The 26,923-nt window shown below is 40.8% G+C and overlaps 2 protein-coding genes across 2 annotated transcripts in view; both read left to right on the forward strand.

Annotated features, from left to right (window-relative positions):
* The window catches only part of LOC140714948 (uncharacterized), an 88,048-nt gene that overhangs the window by 20,509 nt on the left and 40,616 nt on the right, over positions 1 to 26,923 (forward strand). The window lies entirely within an intron of this gene.
* LOC140714864 (neural cell adhesion molecule 1-like) lies at positions 17,822 to 25,925 on the forward strand. The gene is made up of 6 exons (XM_073026546.1): positions 17,822 to 18,206; positions 19,129 to 19,413; positions 20,863 to 21,147; positions 22,575 to 22,706; positions 24,581 to 24,615; positions 24,696 to 25,925. The coding sequence occupies exons 1-6, from the start codon at positions 17,822 to 17,824 to the stop codon at positions 24,720 to 24,722; spliced, it is 1,149 nt and encodes a 382-aa protein (XP_072882647.1). The 3' UTR covers positions 24,723 to 25,925.

The following is a 26,923-nucleotide window of genomic DNA, read 5'->3' on the forward strand; positions in this document are numbered from 1 at the left end:
GGAAATGATTGCATATCTAAAGGTAAGTTTGAATCTTATTTATCATTAAATGCAAGAACTGCAACTTCTGAGCCTCTATTGTGAATTCTCTGTTTATAAAATACAAGGCCTCCATGTATGCTGTAGCAATTTCAATCAGTGATTCAATGAAAAGAAATGTATTTATTCACTACTGACATTTAATCAACATTGCAGCTTGGAGTATGTGGCAGTTGTCTTGAGTAAAGCAAGCACATCTGCATGCCAGTTTGATAATGATCAAATAATGTGGTGAGGAGAGGAAATAGAAGACCCTAATGGCTGTGACTAGAGATGTATAGAAACTGTGGATATCAAGACAAGATCTGAAGCTGGATAGAGGAAGAAAGTTGGGAAGCATGCAGGTGCTTAATGGAACTTGATGATCGGTTTAAACTAAATATATGATCAAGAATGTCATAGATCATGAAGCTCCCTTGAGTGATTCATTATAATGGGTTTTTGAATCATACTTCAAAAATCATATTTATAGTGGGCAGAAATAGTGAACCCAACAATTGTAACTCCTCTCAGTTCTGCATTGTCCTAAACTACCAAATTATGCCATTCAATGAGTGTATGTTTATGGTCTTCACCTGCTGTAGCCCATCCACTTTAAGGTTTGACGTGTTGTACATTCAGAGATGCTCTTCTGCACACCGCTGTTGTAACGTAAGATTATTTGAGTTCCTGCTTCCTTTCTGTCAGGTTGAACCAGTCTGGAATTTCGGGACCTTCAGGACTTTCTCCTCTAACCTCTATCATTAATAAGGGTTTTTCACCTACAATACTGCCACTCAATGGATGTGCTTTGTTTTCTTGCACAATTCTCTGCAAACTCTAGAGACTGCTGTGCATGAAAATGCCAGATCAGCAGTTTCAGAGATACTCAAGCCTCCCCACCTGACACCAACAGTCATTCCACTGTCTGGCATACAGCAGGTGTACAGTTTCTAATGAAATGGCCACTGAGTGTACATCTGCATGATTTACTGCATATAATTATATTTTGTATTCCTTATAACATGTGGAATAATTTTAATAGGAGTTTTGTTCTTATTTTGTAATCATATTTAAAATGTTTGCATTATTTCTGCTCCACTTGTGTTCCAGGAAACATTCTTCAGTTTAATGTTAAAATGGAAACTACTGCAGTGAGCTGACCTAAGATCTTGCCGAGCTATGGATCTTAAATTGACTGTTAAGTAGCCACTATCTTGAATGTTCCATAAGACCATGAGACAATAAGACATAGGAGCAGAATTAAGCTATTCTTCCCATCAAGTCTGCTCCACCATTTCACCATGGCTGATCCATTTCCTTCTCAACACTGTTCTCCTGCCTTCTCCCCATAACCTTTCACGCCCTGACTAATGAAGAGCTTACCAACTTCTGCCTTAGATACACCCAATGATCTGGCTTCCACAGCCACCTGTGACAAGAATTGCCCAGATTCAACAACCATTCTAAATGGACATCCCACTATTCTGAGACTGGGTCTCTGGTCATAGACTCACCACTATAGGAAGCATATACACTACAGCCACTCTATCTAGGCTTGTCAACATTCGATAGGTTTCAATGAGATCACCCGATTCTTCTAAATTCCAGTGAGTACAGGCACAGAGCCAACAAACACTCCTCATAGGATAACCCTAGAAACATTCTCGTAAACATCCTCGGAACCCTCTTCAATGTCAACACATCGATTCTTGTATAAGGAGCCCAAAACTGCTCTCTATTTTCCAAGTGAGGCCTCACCAGTGCCTTATAAATGATCAGCATTACATCCTTGCTCTTATATTCTAGTCGTTTGGAAATGAATGCTAAAATTGCATTTGCCTTCCTCACCACAAACTTAACCTGCAAGTTAATCTTTAGGGACTCCTGTGTGAGGTCTCCCAAGTCCCTTTGCACCTTGGATTTTTGAATTTTCTTCCTGTTTAGAAAATAGTCGGTGCTTTTGTTCCTTTTACCAAACAGCATGACCTTGCACTTCCTGACACTGTATTCTGATCACAACATCTTTGCTCATTTTCTGAATCTGTCTAAATCCTACTGCAGGCTCCCTGCTTCCTCACCACTACCAGCCCCTCCACCTATCTTGCTATCATGTGAAAACCTGGACAGTTTTCTGCTTTCTACCTAGCTCCCTAAATCGTCTCTTAAGGACTTCCTCTCTTTTCCTTCCAATATTATTGGTGCAAACAGGTACCAAGACTTCTGGCTGCTCACCTTCCCTCTTTAGAATGTTGTGTATCTGATCCGACGCATCTTCCAGGTGTCCCTATAATGTCTGGACTGGCAAGGACCTTTTTGATAGCAGTGTTCCATGATTTAGTTCTTTTTAAATTTATAATTACCTCAAAACCCTCCAAAGCTGAAATTCCCATCAAGTTGAATTCCCATTAATATGGTTCATGTTTCCTGTGCCTCAAAGAATCATTTGCAATAACGTGCACAAGTTGCAGCTGAGCATGAGCATATTTGGCTTGTCTAAAAGTCCCAATTCAGTGTAACCTAACACACAGTTTACTTGTCTCAGGGCAGTTATCTCATGAATTGATATTGTACATAGTCAATTACAAAATTAAATATTAAGTTTACATTTTTGTGCTACAGAATGTAAATTCTACATTTTGAGAAAAGTTAATTATTTATTTTCCATTGCAGAATTGGATTGTCTCAAATTTGAAGCAATTTCTCAGCAACCATTGGCTGGTGATAGAACACGTGTTGGTGTTATTCTCTCCTTGGTGTTCATAATACTGCTGTGCACAGCAGCTTTTTACTGCAGGAAGGGATTTTCTAAAGGTAGAGTATTAATTCTGGTCAGTGAAAGGAAAGAACATAGAACATCGAACACTACAGCACAGTCCGGGTATTTGGCCCATGATGTTGTGTTCACTTTTCAGCCTACCCCAAGATCAATCTAACTCTTCCCTCCCACATAGCTCTCTATTTTTCTTTCATGCAATGGACATCTAAGAGTCTCTTTAATTTTTCTAATGTATCTGCCTCTACCACCATCCCTGGCAGTGTGTTTGTTCCATACATTTACCACTTTGTGTGTAAATAAAACCTACCACCAACAGACAACCCCCTACAAATTCCTACTATCACTTAAAAAGTATTCGCCTCATATTAGCCATTGCTGCCTTGGGAAAAAGGTGCCGGCTGTCTACTTGATTTACACCTCTTATCTTATATACTTCTACCAAGTTCAAAGTAAATTTATTATCAAAGTACACATATGTCTCATGTACACCCCTGAGATCATTTTCTTCTGGGCATACACAGTAAATCCAAGAAACAAAACAGAATCAATGAAACACCATATTCAACAAGGTGGGCAAACAGCCAACGTGCAAAAGACAAAAACTGTGCAAACAGAAATGAAATAAATAATTACATAAAGTTGAGAACAAGAGATGAAGAGTCCTTGAAAGTGACTCCATAGGTCATGGAACAGTTCAGAGAAGTTGTAAGGAAATAGCGGTACTGCTGTGCTTTATTTGTAATTGTATTTACATGCTGAGTGAAGGACAGTTCCTCTGAAATGATAACACTGAGGAATTTGCTGACACTCGTTCTCATGAATAAAGTTGCCTCTCATTCTTCTTTGCTCCAAAGTGAAAAGTCCTAGCTTGCTCAACTTTTCCTTATAAGACCTGCACTCTAGTTTAGTCAGCAACCTGGTAAGTCTCCTCTGCACCCTCTCTAAAGCTTCCATTTCCTTCCTGAGACAAGACGACCAGACTGAACACAATACTCTGTGTGGTCTAACCAGAGTTTTATGGAGCTGAAATATTATCCTGTGGTTCATGAAATCAATCCACCAAATAATGAAGGCCAACATAACATACACCTTGACCATCCTATCAACTTGCATGATAACTCTACAGGATCTATGTACGTGCACCCCTAGATCCCTCTGTTCCTCAACACTATTAAAAGTCCTGCCATTAGCACTGTACCTTGCCTTCAAGTTTGACCTTCCCAAGTGAATCACTTGACACATTTCTAATTGAATTCCATCTGCCATGTCTCAGTCCATCAGTCAAGCCCAATATTCTGACAATGTCCCATTGTAATCTATGACAACCTTCTACACTATCCACAACACCACCAATCTATGTGTAATTTGAAAATTTACTAACCCACCCTTCTATTTCCTCATCCAAGTCATCTATAAAAATCACAAAGAGTAGGGGTCCCATAACAGGTCCCTGGAAATTCCACTTGTCACCAATCTTCCGACAGAGGACATTCCATCTACAACCACAATCTGACTTTTATAGGGAAGCCAATTCAGAATCCATACAGGCAAGTTTTCCTAGATCACTTCCCTCCTTGCTTTTCTGAAAGAGCCTACCATGTGGAACCTTTTTTGATGCCTTACTAAATCTATAAACACCAAATCCATCACTCCATCTTCATCAATTTGTTTTGTCACTTTCTCAAAAAAGTCACTCAGGTTCATGAGGCACGACCTCCCCCTCACAAAGCTACACTGATTGTCCCAGGTCAGACTATGCTACTTCAAAGACACTAAAACTGGTGTTACATAGCAGTTTTTGAAGGTTCTGTTCTCCATTCCATTCAATAAAGACCCATTCACACTTTTACCAATCCATCTTTCTCCATTCTAACTTTAGCTAGGGTAAGACTGCAGCACCCACCACACTTAACTGAGTGACCATTTTTCATAAAAGAGTCTAAAGAGCATCAATCATAAGCAATATAATGTAAAAGTGGCCTCAGTCCTGTTCTCTCTCAAAACCATCACATTCACTACAGAATATAAGCAATTTAACAGCAAAACATCTCAACATGGACAGAATTATAATGAAATCTGACACTGATCTAAAGATGGAGACAATATCCCATGTGAAGAAATAACTGGTCCAAAGTGGTGGATATTGAGAGGTATTGAAGGAGAGAAAGAGGGTTAAGAAGTTGGGAAGAATAAAATCTGTAATAAATGTGTACCAGAAGACAAGGGTGGAGGAAACAGAAAGTTTCCAGCAAGGTGCAGGGTCTTAAAATGAGAGAAACACAAGTTCAGTAAACTACTTAAATGCATGGATAACAAATGCAAGGCATGGCTTTAAAATGAACTATTCAGATCAGCAAGGTGTAATGACTGAATGGGATTTGGCCCACTTAACATGAAAACTTTGAAACATAGAACATAGGGGACAAATATGCCATCCAGACAGTTGAGCTTGTGTTACCATTTAACATGATCATGGATGATCATTCACTTCAGTATTCCTGCCTTCCCTTTTCTCTTGATCCTTCTAAGCCAGGGGTTCCCAACCTGGAGCCACAGACTCCAGCGAAGCGATCTCTCAGTCGGCGTCGGCTCTCACCAATATATAGAAGGCTGCACCGGGAGCACTGGACCCAGTATACCACACCAGCCGACTCAGAGGTGAAGTGTCGTCTCACCTGGAAGGACGGTCTGGGGCCCTGAATGGTGGTGAGGGAGGAAGGGTAAGGGCAGGTGTAGCACTTGTTCCGCTTACAAGGATAAGTGCCGGGAGGAAGATCGGTGGGAAGGGATGGGGGGTACGAATGGACAAGGGAGTCACGTAGGGAGCGATCCTTGTGGAAAGCAGAAAGACGGGGGGAAGGAAAGTTGTGCTTGGTGGTGGGATCCCATTGGAAGTGGCAGAAGTTACGGAGAATTATATGTTGGACCTGGAGGCTGGTGGGGTGGTAGGTGAGGACAAGGGGAACCCCATCCCTAGTGAAGTGGCAGGAAGATGGGGTGAGAGCAGATGTGCATGAAATGGGAGAGATGCGTTTGAGAGTAGAGTTGATGGTGGAGGTAGGGAAGCCCCTTTCTTTAGAAAAGCAAGACATCTCCTTCGTTCTGGAATGGAAAGTCTCATCCTGAGAGCAGATGAGGTGGAGGTGGAGGAATTGCAAGAAGGGGATGGCATTTTTGCAAGAGACAGAGTGAGAAGAGGAATAGTCCAGGTACTTGTGAGAGTCCGTAGGCTTATAGTAGACATCAGTAGATAAGCCATCTCCAGAGATAGAGACAGAAAGATCAAGAAAGGGGAGGGAGGTGTCAGAAATAGACATCAGTAGATAGCAATAATCTGCCTTTCAGTTTTCAGAAACAAAATAGATACTTTCACATTGATTCACGTCAAAGTGCATTAGCCTTGAATTTGCTCACTGAGCACATTTTAGGGTTAAAAAAGAAAGAGAGGTTCAGCAGCAAACAAAGTGTGATATGGTTCATGGTTAAATATTAAATCACAAAGTTGTTTCAAGAAACATCTTTTCAGGTTGAATATAATACTATTTTAACTTGAAATATTAATGTTGTCATTTTTTCAAAAGCATGCATCAGGAAACAATCTGCATCAACGCTGGTAAATTTTGTAGGTATGTAACTTTTAAGAATATCTTTACAATTTCTAAAAGGAAGAGTTATTTTACCTTTAATTAGAGCATAGAACCGTATAGTGTGGGATCAGGCACTTTGTCCTACAATGGCTATAATGAAAACAAAGTATTTCAATCTGCCTGCACATGGGCTATACCCCTCCAGTTCCTGTCCATTTATGTGACTGTATAAATGCCTCTTGAACATTGCCATTCTGTTTGTTCCAAGTTCCTGCCACACACTGTGTACAAAAAATGCCTTGTAAATCTCCTTTAAATTTTTCCGTCTCACCTTAAAGCTACGCCGTTTCGTATTTGATATTTCCACCTGGAACAAGATTCTCTCAAATACGTCTGTACCTCTCACAACGTACGATGCTTCTATCTGGTCAGCCCTCAGCCTCTTGTGCTTAGGCAAAAACAATCCAAGTGTATCCAACTTCCACTTACAGTGAATACTCTTTAATTCAGGAAATATACTAGTAGACCTTCTTCAAAGCCTTCACGTCCTTTCTATAATACAGCAACATGAACTGCTAACAGTACTCGAAATGTAGCCTTACCAAAGTTTAATACAGCTGCAACATGACTTCCCAATGCTTATACTCAACAGCCCAAAAGCTGAATGTCTGCCAAATCCCTTCCTTACAACCTTAACTTGTGTTGCCACTTTCAATGAGCTATCGACTTCTCCCTCAATATCCCTAAATACAATAATGCTCCTCTTTTCCTGCTATTTACTGAACAAATTCCTTATGCATTTGACCTCCCAAAGTACAGCACCTCAAACGTATTCAGATTAAACTCCATCTGCAATTTCTCTGCCCGTATTTCCAATTCGTGTATATCCTATTGATTCCTTCCGCATTATTCACAACTCCCCCAGTTTCTGCATTGCTTACAAACTTATTCATCAACCACTTATTTCCATCCAAATCATTTATATAAATCACAAATAATAGAGGTCCCAGCATTGACCCTTGTGGAACGTCACTGGCCACAGACCTCCAGCCAGAGTAACTCCCCTGCATAATTATACTCTGTCTTTCATGGCCAAGCCAATTTTGCATCCAACCTATCAAGTCTCCATGGATCTGTTGGGCCTTAGTATTCTGGATTAACCTACCACAAGTAACCTTATCCACAGGTTTACTATAGCATTTACTGCCTTGCCATTATCAATTACCTCAAAAAGCACAATAAAGTTTGTGCTACATGTCCTCCTCCAAAGGATGGAATGATGGAGAAGACTCGATGTGCTAATTGGCCTAATTCTGCTCCTGTGCTTTATGGTCTTTGCTTTTCCAGATGCGATTTGATCCTATCCATAACAATTCTCTCCAATAATTTTGTGTAAGGCTCACAGGCCTCTAATTTGCTGGTTTGCCTCAGAACTAGAGCAACAGTATTGACTATTCTCCATTCCCCGGGGGCCTGTCAATATAGAGGATATAAAGATCTCTGTCAATCAGCAATCTCCTGTCTTGCCTCTCCCGGTAACTTGGGATAGATCACATCAAGCTCTGAGGATTTATTCAGCATAATATTCTTCAGCTTCTCCAATTCCTCCTGCTGTTTAGTATCAACATGATCTAGAACAGGGGTGGCCAACCTTTTATATTCCATGCGTCAATTTTTTCATGCACGAGTTCTGATTTGCCATACAACTCTTGTCCTGAGACTTATATGCTCATCAGGCCAGTGCTTATGCCGGTTTCTGTGGCATGAGGTGACTGAGAGTACGAGAATTCCTCCCCCCCGGAAAGGACACCAGTCTATCACGAGGTTAACCCCCAGCATTTTGCCGGTACCCATTTTCAGCTGGGTGGACTGGAGCAATGTGTGGTTAAGTGCCTTGCTCAAGGACACAACATATCGCCTCGGTGGGGCTCGAACTCATGACCTTCAGATCGCTAGTCCAATGCCTTAATCACTTGGCCACACACCACACTATACAACTTTTGTACCCCCATTCAATTCTTGTAAAAATATGTTAATATAGACATATTTAGCACTTTTACATGATGTATTGATTTAGTATAAAAAACAAGATAAACATTACTTACCTTAATGAGACTTTTAATATATTTTGTCTTCTTTTGATTTCTTCCTTTTTCTTAATCACATATTCTTTCTGTAACTCAAACCCAAGCAGTAGCTTCAGTTTCCCTTCTATTTCAGTCTGATGTTGTGTTTTATTGTGTCTATTAAGATCATGTCTTCTATTGTGTGAGGAAGTGTTTTCACAAACAATGCACAACGGTTTTCCTGATGGACCCGCTATAAATAAGAACTCATTTTCCCACTGTTCATTGCGGCACTTCTAATCAGCCAATGCTCACTTTTGGCAGAGGCTCCATAGGTTCGCCATCCCTGAACTAGAATACTAGCGTACCACTCTCTGATCTCACTAACCACACTTGAGGAAAAACCTTTTCACCCAGTGAGTTGTGGATCTATGGAATGCTCTGCCTCAGAAGGCAGTGGAGGCCAATTCTCTGGATGCTTTCAAGAAAGAGTTAGATAGAGCTCTTAAAGATTGTAGAGTGAAGGGATATGGGGAGAAGGCAGGAATGGGGTACTGATTGTGGATGATCAGCTATGATCACATTGAATGGCAGTTCTGGCTCAAAGGGCTGAATGGCCTACTCCTGCACCTATTGTCTCTCCTTCATGTACTTCTCTTTAAATGCAAAGTATTAGTTTCCTCTGAGGTTACTTTAATTCCATCCTTCAACTGATGAGTTATTTTTTCTCCAACAGATGATGAAGAAAATTGAATATGTATATCAAGTTAATTCTCCAAACAAAGAGCCAGATTCTGTCATCAATCTACCCTTGTCAATCAACATAATTATTCATGTAAATTAGCAAAATCGGTATTGTCAATATCTTTTCACCAGATTCCTGTGTCGATAACTCACAGTTTAATCAGCTAATCATGCTATACTTTCTGCATCCAAATAAAAGAACTGGAATCTGAACTGAAAGTTATCAACAGAAAAATTTAAGAGAATTTTCCAAGATGCAGACAGGATGAAGCCTGACTTTCTGAAGATTATAATCAAGGCACAGAACAGCTTAAGTCAATAAGAAAAATAAATCCTTTCTGTTCGATTACTTAACTTTGTGGAAATGTAATAAATCTTTAATAATTAACTTTTAAAATAAAAAAACTCCAAATTTCAGACAGTATTCAGAATGATTTTATTGTAATGGCAGGTTTTTCAGTCAGAAAATTAATGTGAAAGCTATTTCATGATTACAAAATCCATGTTCAGACCCATCCTACAATCCATATAAGCTTAGACTCTTAACAGATGTGGAAGCCCAGGGCACAATACCAAGAATTGTCTCATTCAATGCTTACAGTGTGTTAGAGCTGTTAAGGGTTGATGATTAAGGCAACAGTTCAGGTACACAGTATAGAAAGTGGGCAAGTAGGTACACAGACAATCCGGGCAATAGTCATCTACCATAATATGTGTCATGTAAGGTTAATGATGTGTACACTGGTAGGAATGGTGGGTAAGTCAGCACCTGGAATTTTGTTTGAAGGTCTGGTTGGCATACGATAGAGAAGAATTAGAATTGGAATCTGTTTACTATTATCATGTGTACCAAGGTACAGTGAAAAATTTGCCTTCCACAAAGTTCATACTGATCAGTTGATTATAGAAGTGCATTGAGGTTTTACAATATCAAACGGTAACAGTGTGCATAATAAAGTGTTACAGAGACAGTGCAGTGCTGGTAGACTACAAGATGCAAAGTCATAATGAGGCAGACTGTGAGCTCAAGGGTCCATCTTATCATACTGGGGAAACATGCAATTGTCTTATAACAGCAGGACGGAAGTTGTCCTTGAGCCTGGTAGTAAGTGCTTTCAGGCTTTTTAAAAAATCTTTTGCCTGATGGAAGGGGGAGAAGAAAGATTCTCCCTGGTGGCCAGAGCCATTAACCCTTTCGTTCCCAGGAGCATTCTCATGAACCCTCTCCAATACCAGCTTATTCTTTCTTAGATAAGAGACACAAAACTGCTCACAATGCTCCAAATACAGTCTGATCAATGCCTTAAAAGGTTTCAGCATTATATCCTTGCTTTTATTCTCATCCTCCTGAAATTTAATTTGTCTTCCTTACTACCAGCTTGAACAACAAGTTAACCTTTAGGGAATCCTGCACAAGGACTCCCAAGTCTCTTTGCACCTCAGCTTTCTGAATTTTTTCTGTTTAGAAAATAGTCTACAGCTTTATTCCTTCAACTAAAATGCACAAAATACCATTCCCTACACTGTACTCCATTTGCCACTTCTTCACCCATTCTCCTAACCTGTACAAGTTCTTCTTCCTCAACATAACCTTCCCCTTCACCTACCTTTGTATCATCACTTGGCCACAAACCCATCGAGTCCATCATCTACATCATTGACATATATTGTGATAAAAAGCAGTTCCAAAACCAAATATTGCAGAACACCACTAATCAATGGCAGCCAATCAGAAAAGGCCTCTTTTATCCCCCTTTTTGTCTCCTAGCAGGGAGCTAGTCTTCTTCATGCTTACCTCAATGAATAAATAAATAAATAAACAAACACATTAAGCTTTCCCACTTAAATGTCAGTCACCTGGTCAGGCTAGCTTCCCAATATAAGGCCCCTCCTGTAGTTAAACTATCTACATAATGTTTCAAGAAATCGTCTCAGATGCAACTTACTATTTCTTTACTGTTTAAGCCTTTTTATGCTGAGGAAGTCTGTCAATATTGAGGAAGTTAAAATTACCCTCTACAACAACCATGTTGTTTTTAGGTATTTCCATAATCTGCCTACATATCTGTTCCTCTAACTTCTGTTGGCTATTAAGGAAATTATTTCTCACGAGTCTCCAATACATGTCACTTCCCCTTCACCAATCATTTTCTCTTGTTATGTTTACGTTAAACCTGCAGTTTTAACATCTCTGCCAAATCCCTTTTTTATAACCTTATACTCTCTTTCAAATTCATTTTTTACCCTATTAGTACTTTTTCTAGCTCTCTCAGTCAACTGTATTTCTGTTTTATCGTGTATTTGACTTCTTATGTGGCCTTCTCTTACTTTATTTGTTGACATATATCTTTACTCCTTTGGAGTGAGAAAGGATGAGAGGTGACCTGATGGAGGTGTATAAGATGATGAGAGGCATTGATCATGTGGATAGTCAGAGGCTTTTACCCAAGGCTGAAATGACTAGTATGAGAGGGCACAGTTTAAAGGTGCTTGGAAGTTGGTGCAGAGGAGATGTCAGGGATAAGTTTTTTACGCAGAGAAGTGGTGAGTGTGTGGAATGGGCAGCCGGAAACAGCGGTGGAGGTGGATATGATAGAGTCTTTTAAGAGACTCCTGGATAGGTACATGAAGCTTAGAAAAATAAAGGGCTACGGGTAATCCTAGGTAGTTTCTAAAGTAAGTACATGTTCAGCACAGCCTTGTGGGCTGAAGAGCCTGTATTGTGCTGGTTTTCTGTGTTTCTATGTTTTTCTATGTTAACCATGGGAGTACCCAATATTATATTGATGGATTTAGGGAGGGATAGGCTTCTATGCTCTTAAAAGTCTGGGCACAGAAACATTCATTCAATAGGTTTCAATAGGTACATGTAATGTCAGAGAAATGTATACAATATAGATCCTGAAATTCTTTTTCTTTGCAAACATCCACAAAAACAGAGTGCCCTGAACAATGAATGAATGAATGAATGTAGAAAAAATGCAGTTCATGTCAGCTTTTAGGAAGGGTCAGAACTTCTCTTGACCTGTCCCCATCGTCCATCCCCTACATTGTTGAGGAGTAGCATGTGAGAATGCAGGGGTACACACATGGTGCAGTTGGCTTTGTCTTGACGAAGGTGTTTGAATTTTCAAAACTAGATATCAATTTTGATGCGTAAACATATAACTATACTGAACTATCTGTTCACACCCAATACAGTGACATACACTTAATGACCCCTTTATTAGGTACACCTGCTCATTAATGTACATATTTTATCAGCCAATCGTGCGACTGCAATGCAATGCAAAGTCCTGTTCAGACCGAATGTTAAAATGGAGAAGAGATGTGATCTAGGTGCCTTTGAGTGTGGAATGATTGTTGGTGCTAGACGGAGTGGCTTTGAGTATCTCGGAAACTGCTGATCCCCTGGGATTTTCATGTACATCAAAACTTTATAAAAAATAATTTGACTAAAAAAAGTCCAGTGAGCAGAAGTTTAGTGGGTGAAAATGCTTTGTTAATGAGAGAGGTCAGAGGAGAATGGCCAGACTGGTTCAAGCTGACAGGAAGGTGACAGTAACTCAAATAACAATGTGTTCCAACAGTGGTTTACAGAACTACTGATCCCACAACACATCAAACCTTGAAGCTGATGGGCTGGTGCAGCAAAAAACCACAAACATACACTCAGTGGTCACTTCATCAGGTACCATAGATACCTTATAAAGAGGCAACGGGGAGTTAATCTTGTTTATTGGTTGTTGATATTGATCAACTGCTTTCATTGTACTAACTTAAAATTAAAATCTTATTCTTCTGAGTTTTGAGAGATTCTCCCGCCAGCCCCCTCCCTTAATGTTTGCTAGAAGCGAATATAAGGCCTGTTCATCTACAGCTTTGTTTGTTTGTGTGTGGCTCACTTAACCAAAGAACAACAAAGAACAAGGAACAATACAGCACAGTACAGGCCATTCAGCCCAAAATATTTTGCTGACCCTTAAACCCTGCCTCCCATATAACCCCCCACCTTAAATTCCTCCATATACCTGTCTAGTAGTCTCTTAAATTTCACTAATGTATCTGCCTCCACCACTGACTCAGGCAGTGCATTCCACGCATCAACCACACTCTGAGTAAAAAACCTTCCTCTAAAATCCCCCTTGAACTTTCCTCCCCTTACCTTAAAGTCATGTCCTCTTGTACTGAGCAGTGGTGCCCTGGGGAAGGGGCGCTGGCTGTCCACTCAATCTATTCCTCTTAATATCTTGTATACCTCTACCATGTCTCCTCTCATCCTCCTTCACTCCAGAGAGTAAAGCCCCAGCTCCCTTAATCTCTGATCATGTTGCATACTCTCTAAACCAGGCAGCATCCTGGTAAGTCTCCTCTCTACCCTTTCCAATGCTTCCACATCCTTGCTATAGTGAGGTCACCAGAACTGGACGCAGTACTCCAAGTGTGGCCTAACCAGAGTTTCATAGAGCTGCATCATTACCCTGAGACTCTTAAACTCTTTACCTCAATTTATGAAAGCTAACACTCCATAAGCTTTCTTAACTACCCTATCTACCTGTGAGGCAACCTTCAGGGATCTGTGGACATGTAACCCCAGATCCCTCTGCTCCTCCACACTCCCAAGTATCCTGCCATTTACTTTGTACTCTGCCTTGGAGTTTGTCCTTCCAAAGTGTACCACCTCACACTTCTCTGGGTTGAACTCCATCTGCCACTTCTCAGCCCACTTCTGCATCCTATCAATGTCTCTCTGCAATCTTCGACAATCCTCAACGTTATCCACAACACCACCAACTCTTGTGTTGTCTGCAAACTTGCCAACCCACCCTTCTACCCTTACATCCAGGTTGTTAATAAAAATCACGAAAAGTAGAAGTCCAGAACTGATCCTTGTGGGATACCACTAGTCACAACCCTCCAATCTGAATGTACTCCCTCCACCACAACCCTCTGCTTTCTGCAGGCAAGCCAATTCTGAATCCACCTGGCCAAACTTCCCTGGATCCCATGCCTTCTGACTTTCTGAATAAGTCTACCGTGTAGTACCTTGTCAAATGCCTTACTAAAATCCATGTAAATCACACCCACTGCACTACCCTCATCTATAGGCCTGGTCACCTCCTCAAAGAACTCTAGCAGGCTTGTTAGACATGTCTTGGGGTCCGGTCCGGAGCTGTCTTCCGGGTCTTGCTCCGGTCCGCGGACTCTGGACTCCAGGCCTTGCAGCCAGCCCTCCTGTCACACGGAGCCATTGGATCACCTTGGCTTAAGGAGGTACACCTGCTGCCTATAAGGGGGCAGGTGTTTATAAGGGGCTCGGGGACTGAGCCTAGTTGTGGGGTCGTCCTGCTCTGAAGCCGGTTTAACCTGCTCCGTACCTGGACTGCTGGCTCTGAATCCTATTCTGCCCTGGTTGTCAGCCTGTTCTGTATATGTTCTATCCGGTTGGTCTTGTTCCCCTGCTTCTCTCCTGTGCACTGGTCCCGCTGTTCTGCCTTATTTGCCTTGCCCGCGCTGTCGGTTGCCTTTACCAATGTACCCGGTGTATCACGGTAGTCCTGCTGCTCACCGTGGACCCAGCTTCCTTCTGATCCCTTGCCTCCGTCAGGCAGGTCCAGCCGGACTGCCGCTGCCTTGCGGGGGTTCTGCCCCTACCAACCCGTTGCCTCTGTCGAGCAGGTCTGGCTGGACTGCTGCTGCCTGGTGGGGGTTCTGCCCTTTCCACCTATTGCTCCCTAAGGGTTGTGCCCCGCACCTGCCCAGGTGTCTGCGACTTGCCCAGGCCTCCGTGTCTCCGACTGGGAGGCGGCCCTGCCCAGGATCCATGCGGCCCGCCCTAAGGACTCCTACCCTTTCCTCCCCTCGTTTCCCATGGGTTGTGTCCCGCACCTGCCCAGGTGTCCGCGCCTTGCCCAGGCCTCCGTGTTTCCGCCTGGGAGGCGGCCCTGCCCGGGATCCATGCGGCCTGCCATGAGGAATCCTCCTGCCTGCCACGATCTCTGGGATCCTCCTGCCTCACCTAACCTCCGGGATCCAGCCACGCCTGTCTTACCCCTTGCATGCCATGGCATCCCCATCCTGTCCTACCCCTAGTACTTCAGTATCTGCATCCTGCATTTGGGTCCAATCCTGCCTCCGTTCCTGACAACATGATCTGCCCTTCACAAAGCCATGCTGACTGTCCCTGATCAGACCATGGTTCTCTAAATGCCCATACATCCTATCTCTAAGAATCTTTTCCAACAGCTTTCCCACCACAGATGTAAGGCTCACTCGTCTATAATTACCCGGACTATCCCTACTACCTTTTTGAATAAGTGGACAACATTTGCCTCCCTTCAATCCTCCGGTACCATTGCTGTGGACAACGAGGACATAAAGATCCTAGCCAGAGGCTCAGCAATCTCTTCCCTCACCTCATGGAGCAGCCTGGGGAATATTCCGTCAGGCCCTGTGGACTTATCCGTCCTAATGTATTTTAACAACTCCAACACATCTTCTCCCTTAATATCAACATGCTCCAGGCATACTGTGGCAGGAATCCATCCTGGATGCACTTGACAAACTCTGCCCCGTCTAAACCATTGGAACTGATCAGGTGCCAATCAATATTAGGGAAGTTAAAGTCACCCATGATAACAACCCTGTTATTTTTGCACCTTTCCAAAATCTGCCTCCCAATCTGCTCCTTGGTATCCCTGCTGCTACCAGGGGGCCTATAGAATACTCCCAATAGAGTAACTGCTCCCTTCCTGTTCCTGACTTCCACCCATACTGACTCAAAAGAGGATCCTGCTATGTTACCCACCCTTTTAGTAGCTGTAATAGTATCCCTGACCAGTAATCCCAATCCTCCTCCCATTTTCTCCCTCTCTATCCCTTTAAAAGCACTGAAATCCAGGAATATTGAGAACCCATTCCTGCCCTGGTGCCAGCTAAGTCTCTGTAATGGCCACTACATCATAATTCCAAATATGTATCCAAGCTCTCAGTTCATCACCTTTGTTTCTAATGCTTCTTGCATTGAAGTACATGCACTTTAGTCCTGACGAATGGTCTCGGCCTGAAGGACAGTGCCTCTTCCTATAGATGCTGCCTGGCCTGCTGTGTTCCACCAGCATTTTGTGTGAGTTGTTTGAATTTCCAGCATCTGCAGATTTCCTCATTATATGCCAGATCTGGCTTTAATCCATGCACTATACTTGCAGCTCTCGCATGACCTTTATCCTCCTCCACCTCACTATCTGCTCTAACACTCTGGCTCCCCTCCTCCTGCGAATCTAGTTTAACGCCCCCCAGTAGCAGCACTAGCAAACCTTCCCGTAAGGCTGTTAGTCCCCCTCCAGTTCAGGTACAACCCATCCCGCCGGTACAGGTCCCACCTTCCCTGGAACAAGGCCCAATTGTCCAGAAACATGAAGCCCTCCCTCCTGCACCAACTCCTTAGCCACGTATTTAGCTGCACAATCTTCCTATTTCTGGCCTCACAAACAGGTTTCCTTGCCAGTACAGATAATCGGTGCAATCCAAACCAACGCTCAGAATGTGGAAATGATTATTTTGTGCTCGTTATGAATGCAAATATTTGCGATGTCAGTCCACTATATTAATTGACGTTGACGAAGAAAACTAAAATAAAAACTGGAAGATGGACTTTAGACAATGTCCCTGGAACAAATGCCGGAGCGGTGGAATAAAGAGAAAGTCCAGCTGGGGACAGTATACTTCTTACAAGAAAGGGTCGGGTTTGCTGAAATCACATTCCCGGGTATTTCCCGCATTAGTTTCGGTTTTCGCGGCACGCCATTGACCTTCATTTCGTAAGACACTTCTTTTCCGAGTGAGCTGCTGGTGAAGAGGCTGCGGGTTACCTGCAAGTTTAACAGCCGTACAACTTTAAAAAGTTGCATGTCAGGCATAAATCTTCGGTACAGTAGTTATTTTTGGAATTGAAACTCTGTATCGCCACCACCGTCCTCGCCATTCAGATTGAAACAGAAAACAAGAAAATTGGAAGTCCAGAAAACAGAAGTCCCCAGTCCGCCGAATCGAATACGAATTCCGCAGGCTCTCGGGGGGACAGCGTGAGGCGCGTTGGTAAGTTTGGCTCCGCGGTTCCTCCACAGGTGATTGCAGACTCTTGCAGCTTTCTCAAGTGGATCGAAATGGCAAATCCGTCGCCCTCTGTAGATTCCAACACTTGGTTGTTGCTTTAGCTCTACTGGTTTTCTGTGTTTGCATTAACACTTTGATCCAGGCAGCGAATGTCCGCAGTCGCCGAGAGTCTGCTGAACGTAGAGCAAACTAGAAAACCAGTGGGTTACTTATACGAGGTTTTCTGATTGATCAAACATACATAGGAATCGAATGTAGTTGATGCAATTTACCTTTTTGTAACCTACTTGGAATTTACATTATCTGAAATTCCTGGCAAACATCCGATTTCTGATCTTTAAACATTTATTGTATATTGTGTTTAAATCGGCAGGCAGATGAAGGGAATCTTGGAAATGGATTCAAACCTACTGATATATTTTTATTTTGTGCTGTGTGCAAACGTTTACTCTGTAAAAGGTAAGTAGTAAATCGTTTTTCAGTCACTAGCTCATTCAACACTGACGATAGTAATGGAAGATGATGGGATGTATTGTTTTGCAGCGTTCTTGACTTTGAAGTGCGAGGAGACGGTGACGGGAATATTGAACGAGGACACGATATTACCATGCAACCTGACAACATCAGAGCCAAGCAAACCCAAACTCCTAATCATTGAATTGAGAAAAGATGATGGAAATGTTACTCCAGTTTTTAAGTTTAATGGAAGTCATAATCCCAGGAAAGCTCAGGATCGAATTAAATTACTTTCTCCGGAGCCACAAAATGTATCTCCGGATCCACAAAATGTATCGCTGGTACTTCAAAAAACACAACTTTCAGATAGTGGGAAATATAATTATTATTTGGAAACAAATCTGGGACATAAGGACGTTAACATCGTTTTAGTGGTTAAAGGTGAGTAACAGTATACTTTCCTTGTTTTTTTTTCATTTCAAAAACTGGTTCATTCTAACTGACGTAAAATGCAGTTTTACTTTCCCAAAACACCTTTGTTTTGCTTTTATTATTACAAAAATAGACTTCATTTATGAAAAAAGATAGAAGGTTACAGTAGGTAAATAAATACTGTATGAGAATTTTATCTGTAAAAACAAAGAATACCTTTGCATTCATATAACAGGTTTTAAATCTCCTGAATGTCCCAAATCATATCACTTTCACTGAAGCCAATTCCCCCCTCCCCCACTTATATTAGTAAACTCACCAGGTAACTGGTAGGGTGAAAGTATCCATTCATGGTGGATGACTGTACCACTGAGTAGATTACCTACTTTTGGTGTTGTTGCATCAACATATGCTGGCAAGGATCCCTTGGCATTAATGCTGAGAATTAACCGATATCTCTCCATCGTAGTGGCATACCCCACAGGCAGTGGTTGCCCCTGTGTTGCACCAAGAGTGTCCTCAAGGAATCTGTACCCAGGGCTTTGCAGCTTAAAGCTGGTGTAAGCATAGCAGAATCCATTCAAAGGAATTAAAAATGTCTCCTGGGATGGTTATATTTTCCTTAATTAGTTGTTTAGCATAGGTATGCAGTTCAGTTTTTCAATACAATGATATTTGTACCTTGATGAATGTTTATGAAAGTGAAAGCCTCTGAGGCAGAGCTCAGGGTCTCTCTGGTTGCAGTATCTATTCTGTGAGACCTGCTGACTACCTGTGCTGTGACAGCAATTGGGTTGCGTTCAGCCATTATTAAGTGTTAAGAGCTTTGATTTTCAGGGGCCGTGCTGGAATACAATGGCAGGGATGGCAGATTTTGGAATAATGAAAGATTGGCTAATATTATCAAAATAATACAATGCTGTCTTTTTAGCTCCCTACAGTTTGCCAAAACTGGCCTTAGTTAGTTTGACAGAAATGACCAAGGTGGTCACTTGTGAAACAACTGGATATCCTTCCGCTCAGATTCATTGGACCGTCGATGGGAAAAACCTCACACTTAACTCAAAAACCGAAAGAAAAGAAACTGCTCAAGGACTGATCTCTATTATCAGCACACTTCCAATTATAACGTCAGAAACTGACCAGGAGTATAACTACACTTGTGCTGTGTGGAATGAGGCAGAGCGTAAATATGAAGCCAGGAACAGTATCTCAAGTATGTTCATAATCTTCTTTTTCATGATTAGGAAAGTGATTATTTAACTAATTGCCACAATATTTCTGGTTCTCAATGCTGCCAACTTACTTAATTTGGATTTCCAGAAGAACTGTGAGTGGGTGTAACAAAGCAAATTATACCATATATCACAAGATGCAATATACTGGCCTAGTCTGAATATTGGGATAGGGACAAAAAAATTAGAAATATGCTGGTGATTTTGAGTCTGGGAGGCATGACAAATGGGATACTGCAGTGATCAGTCTTAGCTAGACAAAGCTGGAAGAACTTAATAGTTCAAGTAGCATGTGTAAGAAAAATGGCCAGGTGATATCTCGGGTTTAGCCCCTCCATCTGGACTGAAAGAGGAGAGATATAAACCATTACAGGGTGAAGAGAAAGGCTGGAACAAGTGTAGCAGGTGATAGGTGAATTCAGGTAAGGCTGACTTAGAGGCAGATGTGGAATCAAAGGGGGAAGGTACAGAGAGCAGATGGGAGTGGTGGGGGAGGGAAACAATTGAATATATGAACATAAAAAATAGAAACATGATGATGTCATCTGGCCTGTCAAACCTGCTCCACCATAAACTAGTGATAAGTTGAAAGCTGTTGGTGTTTAGAGCAATGTACACATCATTTGACACAATCACTGAAATTTTATTTCCATATGATGCAAAAAGTAGGAAGCCAGATTATTTATTAGGTTTTAATTGCATGATGATTTGACTTCAAGAATGGGGCCATCTTGCTCCAATTATTGAGGGTCCTGGTGAGTCAACATTTGGAATACTATTTGCCTATGGGTTTGCAATAGAGAGACTGGAGCAATGGGTAACAAAGTTAATTCCTAGAATAGGGCTTTTGACCTATGCTCCCTTAAATTTAAAAAAATCATTGTTGATCTCATTGGAAGGTACAGAATTATCACGGTTCCTCACATGTTGTTGATATTCCCTGGTTGAAGTGTCTGGACACAGCATCAGTTTCAAAATTCAGGATTGTCCTTTCATGACCCAGATGAGAAGGATTTCATCAGAAGCTAGTTAGTCTACTCATGGAGACTGCAGAAGTTGAGTTGCCAAATATTTCCATGACCTAGATAAATATTAATTTGGTTATTTAGAGATGTAGGAAAAGTGTATGAAAATATAGCTGAGATAAAAGCCACAATCTCATTGAATGATAGGGAAGTAGTTATATTTCATGTTCATGAAAGTGAAAGCCTCTGAGGCAGAGCTCTGGGTCTCTCTGGTTGCTGCATCTATTCTGTGAGACCTGCTGACTACCTGTGCTGTGACAGCAATTGGGTTGTGTTCAGCCATTATTAAGTGTTAAGAGCTTTGATTTTCAGTGGCCGTGCTGGAATACTATGGCAGGGATGGCAGATTTTGGAATAATGAAAGATTGGCTAATATTATCAAATAATACAATGCTGTCTTTTTAGCTCCCTACAGTTTGCCAAAACTGGCCTTAGTTAATTTGGCAGAAATGACCAAGGTGGTCAGTTGTGAAACAACTGGATATCCTTCCGCTCAGATTCATTGGACCGTCGATGGGAAAAACCTCACACTCAGCTCAGAAACTGAAAGAAAAGAAACTGCTCAAGGACTGATCTCTATTATCAGCACACTTCCAATTATAACGTCAGAAACTGACCAGGAGCATATCTACACTTGTGCTGTGTGGAATGAGGCAGAGCGTAAATATGAAGCCAGGAACAGTATCTCAAGTATGTTCATAATCTTCTTTTTCATGATTAGGAAAGTGATTGTTTAACTAATTGCTACAATATTTCTGGTTCTTAATGCTGCCGACTTGGTATATTTGGATTTCCAGAAGAACTTTGAGTGGGTGTAACAAAGCAAATTTTAGCATATGTCACAAGATGCAATATACTGGCCTCGTCTGAATTTTGGGATATAGAGAAAAAATTAGAAATATGCTGGATATTTTCAGTCTGGGAGGCATGACAAATGGGGAGCTGCAGTGATCAGTCTTAGCTAGAAAAAGCTGGAAGAACTTAATGGTTCAAGTAGCATCTGTAAGAAAAATGGCCAATTGATATCTCAGGTTTAGCCCCTCCATCTGGACTGAAAGAGGAGAGATATAAACCATTACAGGGTGAAGAGAAAGGCTGGAACAAGAGCTAGCAGGTGATAGGTGAATTCAGGTAAGGCTGACTTAGAGGCAGATGTGGAATCAAAGGGGGAAGGTACAGAGAGCAGATGGGAGTGGTGGGGGAGGGAAACAATTGAATATATGAACATAAAAAATAGAAACATGATGATGTCATCTGGCCTGTCAAACCTGTTCCACCATTAACTAGTGATAAATTGAAAGCTGTTGGTGTTTAGAGCAATGTACACAGCATTTGACACAATCACTGAAATTTAATTTCCATATGATGCAATAAGTAGGAAGCTAGATTATTTATTAGGTTTTAATTGCATGATGATTTGACTTCAAGAATGGGGCTATTTTGCTCCAATTATTGAGGGCCCTCGTGAGTCAACATTTGGAATACTATTTGCCTATGTGTTTGCAGTAGAGAGACTGGAGCAATGGGTAACAAGGTTAATTCCTAGAATAGGGGTTTTGCACTAAGCTCCCTTAAATTTAACAAAAATCAGTGTTGATCTCATTGGAAGGTACAAAATTATCATGGTTCTTCACATGTTGTTGATATTCCCTGGTTGAAGTGTCTGGACACAGCATCAGTTTCAAAATTCAGGGTTGCCTTTCATGACCCAGATGAGAAGAAGGAATTCATCAGGAGTTAGTCAACCCATGGAGACTGCAGAGGTTGAGTCGCTAAATATTTCCATGATTGAGATAATTAGAAGTTTTGGTATTTAGAGATATGGGAAAAGTGTATGAAAATACAGCTGAGATAAAAGCCACAATCTCATTGAATGATAGGGAAGTTGTTATATTTTGGTTGTTCCAATCATTCTTGTTTTTCTTATATTTGTTATGCTTTAGAGGCTATATTTATCTCTTGAGGGTGTTTGTTCCAGGATGGTTATGGGAATCACTGTTTTGCTTGGAGATCAACATGACTGATTTTTAAAAATTGTGGAGTGTATAAGGAAGTGACATCAATGTTCTTATAAAGATTGATGATGAAATTTACAGCTTTTTCTGCTTTTTTTAAAGTTACAAATCAGCCAATTAATGATCAACCACCTGACGAAAAAGGCCTCACAGCAGTAGGTATCGTTGTTGGAGGTCTTGCAGTTGGAATATTCTTCCTGGCTCTTTTGAAATTCTGTAGAAGGTACCATCCAGGTACAATATTTCAGCAATTGATTTTAATTCCAAGAAAACTTCTGAATCCTTATAACTCGAAGTATTAATCATTGGTGTAAAATTATGCATAGATAACTAATGATTAATATAAAATGTAATTTCATAATCTGTGAAAGACAAAATTTTAATGATTGCCAATTGTTATGATTTAGAGCTGGCTGGTCAAAATTGTTAGCAGGGCTGTGTATGTATTTGTGCATTTGCCTTCCAAACACAAGCAGATTTGAAGTCCTGTCTGCAGTGGATGTTTACAGGGATAGGTATATAAAGTACCAATATAAACCATGATAAATTATATAATCAATTAATCCAAATCCTGGCCTCAGAATGTGCAGACCTTTTCACCATATTCACACTTTCACCTAAAGACTCACCAGATGAGTCACCCTGGAAAGCTCTGATTCACCTTCTGCAGGGTCTGATTCTGTTATCAAACTACCATCATGTACAGTGCACCAAGTATTGATGTCGTATTGGGTAAAGCAAATGGTGCTGGAGAGAGCATTCTATAAAAAAGAAAAGAAGCTTTTAAAAACATAATTTATGTGTGAAATTATGGAGCCTTTGGTCCTACACTACCAGGCTCAGGAACAGTTATTACCCTTGAACCATCAAACTCCAGAGCAGTGTGGATATCTTCACACACCTCAATACTGAACTGATCCCACAACTCTACAGCTCATGTTCTCAATATTATTTATTACTTTTTTTAGCAGTTGCAAAGTTTGCCTTCTTTTGTACATTGGTTGTTTGACCACCTTTCTGTGTAGATTTTTACTGGTTCTGTCGTATCTCCTTGTGTTGACTGTGAATGCCTACAGGGAAATGAATCTCATGGTAGTAGTACATATGGTGATAGTACGTACTTTAATAATAAAGTTTTAACTTTTGAACTTTGACATGCCGGCCTTCGTTGCATTGAGTAAGTGTTTGTGTGTGTTTTAGCAGTTAATTGAGTGACTTGCCAGTGTATAGGATAGTTGAGGTAACAATGTAGGAATGTTGTCAGATTAAAAAAAGCCAGACCAATTAAGAGTAGTATGTTTTCTTTGTTAAAGGACATGAATAAGCAAATTGTTTGTTTTCCACAATATTCTGAAGATTGAATCTGAAGCAAACACACAAAACGCTGGAAGAACTCAGTAAGTTAGGTGGCATATGTGGAAAAGAGTAAACAGTTGACATTTCAGGCTGAGACCGTACTTTAGGGCTGTGAAGGAAAGAGGAGGAAGACACCAGAAAATAAATGTGGGAAGGTGGGAGGTGAAAGAGTCTAGCGGGAACATGATAGGTGAAGCCAGGTGGATGGGAAGGGCCGAGGGCTGGAGAAGGAAGAATCTGATAGGGGAAAGTGGACCATTGGAAAAAGTGAAGGAAGAGTGGAACCAGAATAGGCAGGTGGAAGAAGTGAAAGATCAGAATGGGGAGTAGATAGAGATAAATCTTTATGCTTACAGTTACTGGCAGCAGGCAGACTTATTAAACTACGCTCAACTACCCATATTGTGAGGCTAGGAATTGAATTAATTTCACCTGGATTATTTATTACTTGAGACAATTAAACTGATCAATTGTTAACATAATTTCCGATTGAAAGGGAGTGACATATTATTTGTAGCCTGGTCCCAGTCTCAAAATTGTATTAATTTTGCATCCCATTACTGTTGGAAATACCTGAATATTACAGAAAATGTAAGAATTCATTATTACTGTCATTGTTACTACCCTTAGTATGCATGATTAGGAGTATAAGAACAATAAGGAAAATAATTTGGATTATTTTTACATCATGAAATAGTAATTTACTTCAAATTAGTGTAACAAATAACAATAATTTATTTTCTTTTTTTTAGTTCGACAGTTCAATGAAGAAGCAGGAAATCAAATGGTAGGTTTGATTTCAAACATTGACTTATTTTTAGCCACACTGATCATGATTTTCAAAATTTATTTGTTCTTCTTTCACAGCTTAAAAAATTTGTAGCTCAGCTTTGAAGACTGCCCCGCTAACTTTGAACTTACATCGAGGAACCATCATTTTGTGATATGATGTCTGATCTGTCTGATGTTCTGTTGTGCAACTGTGAAACTTCAACATCCTTCACAAAGAACTATGATATTCCTCTGTAATAACTTGAAAGCAAAAATTGTGCTTTTAATAATCTCAGTTCTTGGGTAAAATAAGAACCCAGTTTTAACTCGGGCACTTTGTTGAACTCTTCACCATTGCTTTTATCTGAAGTTAATGGCTTCACATATTGATTATTAGTGCTTTGATAAATCTCATCAGTGAGATCAGTCTTGAGTGTCAAGGAGTGACACTGTTTTACACCTGAAATACTAAGTAAGTCTGTGTACAAAATCACCATAAGGCAATGAAAAGAAAATAAATTCTAAGCTCAGTTGCACTTTGAAAGTTTGCTTCCTGTTGAATGAATCCATTAAGCCATTTTTCCACTGAGCTGTACTTCTCAGGAACTAAAACAGTGAAATGTGATATGTAGTCAGCTTCAGTCGAAAATAGAAGCAGAAGGAGCATTATGTAAGTAGAATACTACACATATTTGCCATTTGTAACGTATGTATGGAGAAGGAAAAATGATTTTAAACCTCCGCTGTCTGGTGGCCATACTTACTCATGGGAAAGTCTTCACGAGTAAACCCCGAGGAAGAAATCCGGAGCCTGGGTCCCTTAGGCAGTTTGATGATGTTTGCAACTTCACTCTGGCAACCTCTGCGATGACACTGTTGACAAGCTGTATCGGCACTCGCCCTTCCCTTGGGTTACATCAGTGACATGGCAAGGATGAACCCGCTGCATGGGCAATAGCCGGTACTTCAAATCTTCCCGCCCAGGCTTGCACCCTGGAGATGACACAATCCACCAGAGGTGCAAACCCATGATCCCCTGGGATCGACGGCTGTCTGTTATTTTAACATATCAACTGTGTATGTTATAATTTTTTGTGCTTTGTCTTTTGAGTCAAATGCAGTGGACCCATGTGCAATATTATAGATTATAATTTGATCAGTCATCTTTTCTATGTTTTTAAGGTTTAGAATATCTAAATTTACTTTGAAAATTTCTGCTTATTTTATAAGTATTTCTACTTTAATTTGTTTTATGTACATAGCCCAGTTACAAAGCTGATTTGATATTTTTACACGTATTTTATACAAATTATTTTGCAAAATTTACATTGTTCTTCTTCCTAAAAGTACTTAGATACATTAACCATTTCTAATGTCTTACTATCCTACACTATCGCTTATGTGAGCCATGCCAATGAATGTGAGCTGGCTGTAACAATGTAAGGTTTTAAAATCAAACTGTAATATTTGGTGACAGCAACCTTAAAGTACATCAGTTCCTCTAGCAGATCCTCATAAAAATACTATTCAGTTCAAGTGAGTAGTTAAAACAAAATGAAAATTGAGTGTCATTTGCTTTATTTTTATTGTCAGAAGAGTGAAAACCATAGAACCATAGAACATTACCGCACAGACACAGGCCTTTTGGCCCTTCTTGGCTGTGCCGAACCATTTTTCTGCCTAGTCTCACTGACCTGCACCTGGGTAATATCCCTTCAAATCCCTCTCATCCATATACCTGTCCAAGTTTTTCTTAAATGTCAAAAGTGAGCCCGTATTCACTACTTCATCTGGCAGCTCTTTCCACACTCCCACCACTCTCTGCGTGAAGAAACCCCCCCAGTGTTCCCTTTAAACTTTCCCCCTTCACCCTTAACCCATGACCTCTGGTTTTTTTCTCCACTAGCCTCAATGGAAAAAGCCTGCTTGCATTCACTCTATCTATACCCATCATAATTTTATACACGTCTGTCAAATCTCCCCTCATTCTCCAATGCTCCAGGGAATAAAGTCCTAACCTATTCAACTTTTCTCTGTAACTCAGTTTCTCAAGACCTGGCAACATCCTTGTAAACCTTCTCAGCACTCTTTCAACCTTATTAATATCTTCCTGTAATTAGGTGACCAAATGCTGTGAGATTTTTTTAAATTGTTTTGTGAAGTTATTAGCAATGTTTCTGACCTAATTTGGGAAATAAATTTAACCTTTGACTTCTTTTTCTCCGTTGTGTGATTCCTTTGACAACAGATTGAACCACATGATCTTCTATGAGTCCCAGCCCAAAGGCTTTCAGCCCATTCATCTGTGGTCCTGTGCCTTAAAT

This window comes from Hemitrygon akajei, chromosome 22, assembly GCF_048418815.1.
Source record: "Hemitrygon akajei chromosome 22, sHemAka1.3, whole genome shotgun sequence".
Classification (NCBI taxonomy): domain Eukaryota; kingdom Metazoa; phylum Chordata; class Chondrichthyes; order Myliobatiformes; family Dasyatidae; genus Hemitrygon; species Hemitrygon akajei.